The sequence below is a fragment of the Salvelinus fontinalis genome, chromosome 24, assembly GCF_029448725.1.
Source record: "Salvelinus fontinalis isolate EN_2023a chromosome 24, ASM2944872v1, whole genome shotgun sequence".
Lineage (NCBI taxonomy): Eukaryota > Metazoa > Chordata > Actinopteri > Salmoniformes > Salmonidae > Salvelinus > Salvelinus fontinalis.
The window spans coordinates 26,073,707-26,085,998 of record NC_074688.1 but is presented as its reverse complement, the minus strand read 5'-3'; the positions used below and the strand labels follow the sequence as shown (position 1 = coordinate 26,085,998).

Here is a 12,292-nt window from a genome sequence, read left to right as displayed (position 1 = left end):
AATATTGATTAAGTCTTGCTATAGCCTGTCCTGAGCGAATTAGCCAAGGGTTTCCTAAATGGTCAAGACTATCTATAGCCTACTCTTATTGCCAGTACTGTGAAAACAGTTATAAAACACAAATAGAGTTCTGAAATTATTCCACAAGACACCAGTACCCACAATTATAGCCTAAATTGCAATGTCTACAAGTTGAAGGCCTAGTTTTTTTTATTTGGATAGGTCTAAATTAAACATTGAATTATTTAAATAATAGGCTAAAGAACTTTGGAGAATTTAAATAATTTTGAATACACACATGGATTTCAATAAACAAATGAATGACTGTTCTGTTCTCTTTTATTTAGTTCCTATTGCAACTCAGACAAATGACAGAATGGATGACATACTGACTGACTGAACTGAATGAAGGATGAACTAAATTATAAAATAAGTTTGAATGATGAGTTGCACACATCATGCATGCTCTGCACTTTATTTGGATAGTAAGCAAATAAGCCTACATTAGGGTATAATGATTCTATGACCGCATGCCTCCAGAAGGGGATCTTCTGAGGCTGAGGGGTGCTTTTCTGAAGGCGAATGCTGCTGTGGCGCTGCATGGAGATCACAAGCTCTTCAACTGGGCAGCAGTGTCGTGCTGGAGGGAATAGCCCATACGGAGACTACCTAAGACCACAGCTAACAGAGTTATTGTAAAGTGTGGCAATAAACTTATGCTAGACTTAGACTACATTTAACCTTTCCCTTGTTCCTTTCAAAGTCCATATGTTCATGACACGATTCAAATAAATCATGTCAAATTATTTTAAATTCATATTAACCCCTCCTACAGAATATGCTTTGGCAAGATTTTGAGTGATTCAATAAATGTCAAATATTCTATACAAAAACATTTTGAGTAGCAAAGACTCCAGTGGTCATACATAATTTGTAGATTTACCAAACATATATTATTCTATGTACACCTAGCAAACTGAAACATCACTGTTGTAGGCATAATACAGCTAGTGCTGTCTAGACTTGCGCTGGCAAACAAATACATTACATTAGCTACCTAAATTTGAAGTAAACTCAATTGAGGAGTAATAGAGAATTGAGACTTATAACTTCAAACTTGCAGGACACCTCTTTCCGGTTTCGCTGACTTCCGTTTGTTTTATACTGTGTTAGGCTTGTTCGTGTAGCACTCCTCACAGGCAGTGTGGTGTACGTTTTTTTTGTTGTTGGTGAGATGAAACTGCCAAAACTCTGAAAGGTATTATTGTATGTCAGAATTGCAACACAAGATTTGTTTAAGCCTAAAATGTTAGTCTGTAATCATAACATGGAGTTTGCATGCTCACAGATGAAATTTCACGTTTATGTTTCACGCATGGCTTTTCTTGCGATCCGAATGATACGTACCTTCAACCTTTTGACAGCTATCTGGCTCCATAGCTTCATCTCTGGTTTTAGCCAGAGGTTGTTCTGGATCCAGTGTGCTTGCCTTGAGTTTGACATGTAGAGAACGTCATTCCCGTCAACTAAACTGTCTTGGAGGCACGGGAATTTAGAACAGGCATGTCATCAAATATGTTAGATTGCATTAATAAAGTCTTCAATATATCCCCAATCATAGAAAATAAGGTAGAAATATTCAGTCAAGCAACACAAAAAATAAGTGAAGTCTGCAAAGAAGAGGAACACACACATCATGCTCCTTTTCATGGTTCTATGGAAAAACTAACAAAACTAGTACCGAGGACAAGTGGTCCGCCACTGTTCACACCATTAATTTGTTGGTATTTTACTACCACCTGGTGGCTACATTGTAGACTCACAGACTCCACTTTGTTTTTGCAAAGAGGACAGGGGTGTATTCATTACGGAAACTGTTTATCGTTTAAGAACCAAACGGAAGCAAACAGTAAAACGAGAGTTTCTTTTGAACAAATTCGGGTACGTCCCTCCCCGCTTGCTTCCGTTTAATAAACGTTTTGCAACCGAATCAGCGTAATGAATACGCTCCAGTGTTATCAATGGAAAATGGCGACCCGAGTCCTTCAGAGATTTGGCAATGGCCTGAATCAGGCTAAAAACACGGCCCAGTCGACAGGACAGATCTTCGTTTTAAGCAGGTGTGACTATTATTACTTTGCACGTTTAAAGCGTTGGGGTTCTGACTTTTGTTTCATTGACGATTTTTGAGAATAGAGGTTCCTACTGACTCGTCTATGCTGCAAGTGTGCAGGAGTGAACCTGAAAAAGTGACTGTTAGCAAGCTAGCATAAATAGCTAGCCAGTCAACTATTGGCCTGTAGTCGATTTTATAAACTACAAATTAGTGCAACTTCTAATTTGAGCTATTCTAAAATGGTTAACCTGTTAAAGTTAATACACAGCATATCCAGTTACTAGTGTACTTGTCTGTCTAATAGGGAATTATTATTACACTTGCTCAAGGTCATTATTATAAAGCTAGGGCTACTGTTGTGGATAAACACTACATTACCAAAGGTTTGTGGACACCTGCTCTAACATCTCGTTCCATTAATATGGAGTTTGTCCCCCCTTTACTGCTATAACAGCCTCTACTCTTCTGGGATGTTTTTTCACTAGATGTTGGAAAATTGCTGTGGGGACTTACATTCAGCCACAAGAGCATTAGTGAGGTTGAGCACTAATGTTGGGCGATTAGTACTGGCTCGCAGTCGGCGTTCCAATTCATCCCAAAGGTGTTCTATGGAGTTGAGGTCAGGGCTCTGTGCAGGCCAGTCAAATTCTTCCACACCGATCTCGACAACCCATTTCTGTATGAACCTCGCTTTGCGCACTGGGACATTGTCATGCTGAAACAGGAAAGAGCCTTCCCTGAACTGTTGCCACAAAGTTGGAAGCATAGAATTGTCTAGAATGTTGTTGTTAACTATAGCGTTAAGATTTCCCTAAAGCGGAACTAAGGGGCCTAACCCGAACCATGAAAAAAAAGCAGCTCCAGACCATTATTCCTCCTCCACCAAACTTTACAGTTTGCACTATGCAAGTGTAACGGATGTGAAATGGCTAGCTAGTTAGCGGGTACGCGCTACTAGCGTTTCAATCAGTTACGTCACTTGCTCTGAAACCTAGAAGTAGTGTTGCACCTTGCTCTGCAAGGGCCGCAGCTTTTGTGGAGCGATGGGTAACGACGCTTCGTGGGTGACTGTTGTTGATGTGTGCAGAGGGTCCCTGGTTCGCGCCCGTGTCGGGGCGAGGGGACGGTTTAAAGTTATACTGTTACACATTGGGGCAGGTAGCGTTCTCCTGGCATCCGCCAAACCAAGATTAGTCCGTCAGACTGCCAGATGGTGAAGTGTGATTCATCACTCCAGAGAACGCGTTTCCACTGCTCCAGAGTCCAATGGCGGCGAGCTTTACACGCTTTGCATTGCGCATGGTTATCTTAGGCTTGTGTGTGGCTGCTCGGCCATGGAAACCCATTTCATGACGCTCCCGACGTACAGTTCTTGTGCAGACGTTGCTTCCAGAGTCAGTTTGGAACTTGGTTTTGAGTGTTGCAACCGAGGCCAGACGATTTATACTCGCTTCAGCACTCGACGGTCCTGTTCTGTGAGCTTCTGTGGCCTAACACTTCGCGTTGTTGCTCCTAGACGTTTCCACTTCACAATAACAGCACTTACAGTTGACCAGGGCAGCTCTAGCAGGGAAGAAATTTGATGAACTGACTGTGATGGTGCCACGTTGAAAGTCACTGAGCTCTTCAGTAAGGCCATTCTACTGCTAATGTTTGTCTATGGAGATTGCATGGCTGTGTGCTCGATTGTATACACCTGTTAGCAACGGGTGTGGCTGAAATAGCCGAATCCACTCATTTGAAAGGGTGTACACATTCTTTTGTATATATAGTGTAGCTTACTGTATTTTGCATGACATTAGTATGTTACTACATCGGCATTTCTTTACATTATAACGTCAACATTAGCCAATGATATATCATTTGTATTTTAATACTTATGCAGCAGGGGTATTCTGTGGCTAGCTGTAACTGTCACTGCTTATTGTTTACTTCGGAAACAGCCAGGGACATGCAAGAACTGGTACTGCATGTAGGAGACCAGTGTGCATTTTCTCAAACATTGTGTGTAGGTAGCTTAGGCAACAACATCATACAGTGCATGTGTTACTGTTATTATTCTGCATGGGCAGATCTGACTTCAGCTCACTACTCAGCAGTGAAATCCTTTGCTGCAGGAATAGATGAGTCACTTTCTTCATAAGATGTCTCCGTTCACATGTGTATTAACACTACCATCTGTATTTCTTTCTCCAGGGGGTTGTCAGCATCAAACCATAGGAATCGTGAAGATAGCTGGTTCAAGTCACTATTTGTGCGTAAAGTTGATCCCAGAAAGGATGCCCACTCCCACTTGCTTACCAAGAATGAGGAAAGCAACCTCTACAAAATCCAGTGTAAGTTGTGCTTTACTGTAACTTGTTTACTTCAATTCCAAATTACTTTTTATATTTTAGAATTGAGTGCAGTGTAATAACTATAGTGTAAGAAGTAAGTATAATGTAGAAATTAGTAATTACAATACTTGTTTCACTGTACTTACGGACCTTGACTGTAATGTAAAGTTTGACAAATTTAACCCCTTCCAACACAGAGGGCACTATGTCTAATAGAGCTTGTTCTGTTACAGTCCATAATGTGAAACCAGAGTGCCTGGATGCCTACAACCAGCTTTGGTAAGTAGTATGGACCTTGTTTAGTCTAGGCCTTTATACCTAAAGCTTCTCAAATAGTAGCCGTACTGAGGGTAGTACCGTCCCAAATTATTGTTTCATTTGGTTGTTGAGTATGTGTGATATAAAGTAAAACGTAGTAGTGGTGATATTATGAGTGCATAGCTGGTGTCACCAGTGGGTTGTGCACGTGAAAACATGTGTTTTTGGAACATTTCACATGTGATCACATTAACTTCACATAAGATCATGTGAAATTCATGTGTTTTTTGCATACGGGTAGAGTTTAGACAAAATGTTTTATTCCTGTGATGCAATTGATATACTGACATGACAACACTGTGTAGAAAAATTTATCTATGCTCATACTTAAGATGACTCAGTCATAATACCTTTTACTTATCGTAGAATCTGCACAACTGGTTTAGACACAACACACAGAAGACACAGCCAAAATGCCTATTTTAAACATTTGGGATGGGGATTGTTATAGAACATTTATATTTAGCTTGGAAGTGTATGTTGAAGTCCTAAGAGAAACCTGACAAGAAAGCTGCAGTGGTGTCTGCTAACGTCAAATGATGGTATCAACAATAACAGTTAATCTGTTATAGTCATAATAACGGTCATATTATATATCATACAAGTATTATTATTATTATTATTATTATTATTATTAGGGGAAAGGGAAAGGTGGTACCTAGTCAGTTGCAGAACTGAAAGCATTCAACCAAAATGTGTCTTCCGCATTTAACCCAACCCCTATGAATCAGATTCAAGGGCAGAACGGCAGGTTTTTCCAGCTTGCCGGCCAAGGGATTCGAACCAGCAACCTTTCAGTTACTGGCCAAACGCTCTTAACCGCTAGGCTCCCTAGTAGAATATGTGTTTGTTATTGCTTTCCCTTGACAGTGAGGAGACCCTGCCATCTATCCATAATGATAAGTACTATCCCTGTGAGCTGGTGGGTACCTGGAACACCTGGTATGGAGAGCAGGACCAGGCTGGTAAGAATGCTGGCAGTAGAGCACACACTCCTCCACTTTCTAGTCTAGTTGAACTGCACATTCACTTCGAATTGACACACCTGCAGGGATAGAAAAACTTAGTTCAGGAGAAATGGGCTTCATTGAACCAGTTTTGCTAATTTTTCTAGTGAGATGATGATTCAATTAAGTTGGTGTTACACCTACCTGGCAATAATAACAAAAGCCTGCAAACATTGGTGCTGAGCAATTAACCGAAATGTTGGTTATTTTTAGTTTTTTAAACAACTAATTAACCGACGTCGGTTCAATTATTAGAATTCCATTTCGTTAGGTTTTTAGAGATCAATCAGATCCAGCCTGTACTGTGCAATGTAGTAGGGGTTTGTAGTTTCCAACAGGCCAATATTGTACATAGTTTAGTACATAAAACGTGGTAGTTAACTACAGTGACCATAATCCATTGTGCATATACTTGGCTGGTCTGTGTCTTTTACGCCTGCCACAGAAGAGAGAATGTGTGATCATGAGGGGATATAGAGAGCAGCTGTTGCTTCGCGAAGCATCTCCCTAAAAATACATGAACTAAGTGATTAATAGTTGATATTCAGCAGTCAAAAAGTATGCCTTGTTTACTTTGAAGAACTACAAAATAGTGATTTTGTCAGACAGCACAGGCAGCAGCACTATAGAGATGAGATTTTTACTTGGAATTAAATAAAGTCATATGTAATATACACAACTGAAATAATTTATTCAAGTAAAGTCATGTCAATAAATGTTTATTAAGGGATAAGCATTAATGGACAGTCACTACTACCATCATGGGACTTTTATGAATTGTTTATCCCGTGTTACAGCAATCAACCGAAATAATCAAAATCGAAAACCGTGATTGGTGTTGCCTAACCCTAGCCTACACGTTGCCAATAGTTCCCTGGCTGTTGGTTTTGCATTACTGCATTACTGAAATAATACCCTTACACTTATCAGAAGGATTATGGATATGTCTCTGAATATGCGTATTATTGCTTTGCAAATAATGGCTGGTGTGTGTGTTTTTCCAGTCCATATGTGGCGGTATAGAGGAGGTTACCCAGCTCTGACCGAGGTCATGAGCAAACTCAGGCAGAACAAGGTAACCAAAATGTTCCATGACTGTCATTTCTTCCCCGGCAGCATCTAGAAGTCTTCACTTTAAATATAGTAGTCTTGAATATAGCTTCATATGCTAGTATTGTCTGAGGTTGCCTGTCACATTAACTCCTATACCTGGTGGCCAAGCTTCCTCCTGAAGAGCTATTGGGTGTGCTGGCTTTTGCTCCAGCCCTACTATAACCCCTGGCTTATAATCTGCAGCTAATGAACCCTTCCCTAAATAGACAGTGAGGGATCAGATGTGCTTATTGATGTGAGGTTGACACAGGAGTTCATGAAGTACCGGGAGGAGAGAGGAAAGATGCTGTTGTCTCGTAGGAACCAACTGCTCCTGGAGTTCAGCTTCTGGAATGAGCCCATCCCCAGGAAGGGACCCAACATCTACGAGCTCAGGTCCTACCAGCTCCGAGTGAGTACTGAGTGACTGAACCTCATTAACCACAGCACTACTAGGGGTTTAGTTTAGGATGGTGCTACATTGCTGAATAAATATGAATCACCACCAGATGATACAAAGAGTGGGCAATTGTTAACATGAACATTGGAGATTTTGTGTAGGTTCTATGGAAACAGTATGCTCATAAATGTAGGTATATCTTGCAATCTATGTGAAAGGGCCATTATGAATCATTTTTAATCTTGGAGGAAATTGTCACACATTGATATTCCTGTCAAATACAAAAAGTTTTTTTCTCATGTTTTCTTTTTTCAGCCTGGCACCATGATTGAGTGGGGTAATTACTGGTAAGGCAACCTGATTACATTTGAATTTCTCATCTTTACTTACAGCATATAGTTTATTTTTCGCTTGAAACTTCCTTCCCCATTTTCTCATTAGTAAGAGCTATTCCACTGAGAGACGCTATTTTGATACTCTGTTGTTAGATCCCAGAGTGCACAGGGAGATTCTACTGCTGTCCTTGCTATTTTCAGATTCAATTTAGTTGTTTACTTTCAACAGGAGCCTATGAGCCTGGACGATTCCATTCTCTCAGGTTTATGTTGAAAACATTTTTGTTCCTTTATGACAAATATTAAATATTTCAATGTTAATTCATTGTTCTGAATTCTTCAAACTTGTCTGCCAAAATAAGTTTAATTTGTGATTTGTGCATACTCTCTCTGATTATTTGGTTCAGTAATTGATCAGAATAACTCATTATAATTGGGGGGGGGGGGTCATGCCACATTGCTAAAACAACATGAAATGCTGACAGCGGGAATTAAGTCAGTATGATTTGGCTAATCAAAATAACTATACATGATTGAAATTTATATGATTGTATGTACGATGACTAATGGGACTGGTTCAGAGCCAATAATGACATTTCTCCAACCCCACACCGTACAATTAGCAGTCTCGATGCATGAGTACATCCAATCCAACTAATCCTGGCACTGTGCAGCTACTGTCTGTATAGCCAACCGGTTCTGCCAAACTGGAATGATAGTTTTAAAGCAAGTTCAATCAAACCGTATGAATAATAACATTTGTTGGTCAAATTATCATCAATGGTTGAGACACCACATGGACAGTAGCCCATTATAATTGTATATGGCAGCTGTGCTTGCATCTTTGACAGGTCATCATGACAAATAATATGTTCTTAATTGAATAACTGTATAAATACAAGTTAAATGAATATAAAAAATAATCTGCATGGGGTGGCCTTGAGCCAATGTGTAGAAGATGAAGCGTTGGTTGTGGGAAAGTGTTGTGACTGTTTTGATTGTCCTGTTGTTTTCCCAAGGGCCAGAGCTATTGGCTACCGCCAGCACAACAGTGAGGCTGTGGGAGGGTTCTTCTCCCAAATCGGAAACCTCTACATGGTGCACCACCTCTGGGGTGAGGCCAGGCAGACCAGCACTATCGCTCTTCTCTCCGTTCCTCCAGTCTCGTTCATTCACACAGATCTAACATTCATGTAGCGTCTCGTACTAGGCTTTTAGGCTTTCTTATAGACAAGGCTGTTATTCTTTTTCTAAAAGAAGACTAACATTCATTTTATAATAGTGTTTCATTGTTGATTTCAGCTTACAAAGACCTTGAGGCCAGAGAAGCCACAAGGAACGCAGCTTGGCAACATGAGGGTTGGGATGAGGTTGTGTATTATACAGGTGAGCAAAATCAGTTATGAAGTGTACTTTCACATAGTGTGCACATTTTTTTTAAATGAAAAAACAAGATTAAATACTTTGAACTCTACTCTGATCTTGTATCTCTATTGCAGTTCCTCTCATTCAGCACATGGACTCCAGAATCATGATCCCAATGAAGGCTTCCCCGCTGCAGTAACCTATGAGAGAACACAGAATGCCGAACGCCAAGCCTCGCCGGTTTTTAAATGTAACAAAAAGTCCAAAATCTCACTGCCGTGGTCTCAACCTCTTCATTATTGTTGCCAACTAACTCCCCTCTAATTTGGTTTGTCTTTTACTTTCCCTATTTCTGACTTTGTACCAGCAAACTATATTTGGTACTTTAAAAACATCACTGAGACACAGGAGGTTAAAGTATCATCGTATCCCATATTGAGTCTGTGGGCTAAAACACTCTTTCCATAATTGGAAGATCTGTCTGTCTGGCACGAGAGCTCACAACTGCTTTTTTGTTATTGGGAGACAGGATGGGAAAAATCTGAATATTGAAACCTCCTGATAGTGGTTGGGTGGAGCACTGATGTCCAACATACTGGGTCATATTAACACTGGTCACATTGCCACAGCTGATCTAGTCTATTTTTACAACCAAAGTGCTGTTTTGAAAAGAGACCTAGCCTAGCAGTGTGTTCTGTTTGCAGTGAATAAGAATTGAGCTTTGGGCAACTATGGCACGACTTGACAAAAAATCACGATAGATGCACAATGTGTGATTTTATGGTTATTTCGTTTATTTAATGTAAATATTGAATAAATATATAAATCATATTGTTAAATTGCTAAATCAAGCTTTTGGGTGAAATCTGATTTAAAAATGTTGTTACTGACTCAATTGGAGCGCTAGAAAGACTGGTAAAATGGTATAAGTGAATTGTTACTGTATTTTGTCAGCGGAGAGAATATCCACTAAATAGTCAAATATTTAAACTTAATTGAAGTGAAGGCATTGAGTGTGAACATTATTTATTGGAATCATTTGTGTATTAGTATTGTACTCTTAGACATTTACTGCACTGTTGGAGCTAGAAACACAAGCATTTCGCTGCACCTGCTTTAACTTCTGCTAATCTCTGTACGTGACAAATAAACTTTGATTTATTTGAGAACTGGTATGAATACAGAGCTAAAGCCATGCCCATTTTAACCCTAAATATCTTCTCTGAATTTTTCAAGTAAATGTACTGATTGCAATTGTGGGCATTCTCTCCCCATTTCTTTCCCATCATCTGCAATAAGCTTTTGTTGTACTGGTTTGTTGTACTGGTTTAGTGAACATGGCTTGTATTACCTGCATGTCCAGTTTTTCAAGACATGTTTTATCAGATTTAACATGTTTCCGGTTGGGCATAATGAATAGCCTATTTCGTAAACATCTGATCTAATACTGTCATGGAACATTTATGTGCCCAGGCACAACTACCAATGTATTGAAAGGAAAATCTGTAATTGTGGAGTCATGATGCTACTCATTGTGAATTTAAAGAGGTTTCAGTGTTGGTAGTAGCATGCCTCATCCTAGTTTTATTCCCTGATTTACAGGGTATTTATGGTAAAGGTGGCAAGAATGTCAGCACATAAATAAAGTTATTCAAAGAGAAACTGTGGTAATGCTGCTCTTTGTTGCCGGATTGTGTGCTAGCCAGTACAGTGTGCTCAAAGTATTGGGATAGTGACACATTTTGGTTGTTTTGGTTCTGTACTCCAGCGCTTTGGATTTGAAATTATATGGATATAAGATTAAAATGCAGACTAATTTGAGGGTATTTTCATCCATATTGAATGAACCATATAGAAATTACAGCACTTTTTCTACAATGTCCCGTCCCCCCCCCCCCATTTTAGGGGACCAAAAGTATTTGGACAAATTCACTTAAGTGTATTAAAGTAGTCCAAAGTTTAGTATTTGGTCCCATATTCCTAGCACGCAATGATTACATAAAGCGTGTGACTACAAACTCGTTTTGTAGAGTCACACATTTGCTGTTTGCTTTGGTTGTGTTACAGATTATTTTGTGCCGAATTGAATGGTAAATAATGTAATGTGTCATTTTGGAGTCACTTTTATTGTAAATAAGAATAGAATGTGTCTAAACACTTCTACATTAATGTGGATGCTACCATGAATACAGATAATCGTGATTTAATCATGAATAATGAGAGAAATTTAGACTAAATTATACCCCCCAAAAAATGCCACATTATTGTTTTAAAAAACAAATACATATTTAACTAGGCAAGTCAGTTAAGAACAAATTCTTATTTACAATGACGGTCTAGGAACAGTGGGTTAACTGCCTTGTTCAGAATGACAGATTTTTACCTTGTCAGCTCGGGGATTTGATCTACCAACCTTTGGGTTACTGGCCCAACGCTCTAACCACTAGGCTACCTGCTGCCCCGATTGTAATGGTGAGAGGTTAGTACAGGGGTTCCCATACTTTTTTGGCCCACGACCCTATTTTGATATCTGAAGATTCGTGACCCCACCCATGTGAAAAAAAAGTATGTAATTAACAGCCAATGTTTACATTTTTATTTGTGGCTATGGCAGTCAAGAAGAACATTCTAACAGTATTTATGATTGTCTTCACCATCACATGCTTTAATGTGGGGTAGTCAATTGCATATTAGTCTGACATGTCTCTTATCTCACCACCACTAATGAGATGTGTGCTTGATGCATGTCGCGTCAGAGCTTCTCAAAGTCAGGGAGCGTGGTCGACAGTGCCATCTCATCTCTGCTGTCACATCCAACCTGGATCGTTATTTAGTTTTAATGCAAAAGAGAGCACTGAATCCAGCTTCACACAGATATGAGCTGGCAAAAGGTAGCATACCATGAGTTTTATGGTGTTTTCAAGACAACTAGGAACTCTGAAAAATGAGGTCAAAGTTCCCGAATTCAAGTTTAGTTTTAATGTCACATGCACAAGTACAGTGAAATGCCGTTCTTGCAAACTCAAAGCCCAGCAATGCAATAATCAATAACAATGTATTACTAGAAAGAAAATGAATACACTAAGTAAACATACTATGTACAGGAAATGTTTATGCCAAACTTTTTCAACATCCTGAGAGGGAAGAGGCACTGTCGCGCCTTCTTCACGACTGTGTGTGTGTGTTTGGACCATTTTAAGTCCTTAGTTATTTGGACACAGGAACTTAAAGCTGTCTACCTGCTCCACTGCTGGGCGTGCTTGCCCTCCCCGTTTCCTGTAGTCCATGATCAGCTCCTTGGTCTTGCTGACGTTGAGGGAGAG

At 39.7% G+C, this 12,292-nt stretch overlaps 1 protein-coding gene across 1 annotated transcript; it reads left to right on the top strand.

Moving 5' to 3' along the window:
• Nucleotides 1-1,818: 1,818 nt before the first annotated feature.
• LOC129822599 (protein NipSnap homolog 2-like) lies at nt 1,819-10,631 on the top strand. Its single transcript, XM_055880960.1, has 10 exons — nt 1,819-2,120; nt 4,313-4,452; nt 4,686-4,731; nt 5,641-5,735; nt 6,782-6,852; nt 7,141-7,281; nt 7,585-7,616; nt 8,624-8,718; nt 8,907-8,990; nt 9,104-10,631. Exons 1-10 carry the CDS (start codon nt 1,999-2,001, stop codon nt 9,166-9,168), a joined length of 891 nt encoding a protein of 296 aa, XP_055736935.1. The 5' UTR covers nt 1,819-1,998; the 3' UTR covers nt 9,169-10,631.
• The last annotated feature ends 1,661 nt before the right edge of the window (nt 10,632-12,292 follow it).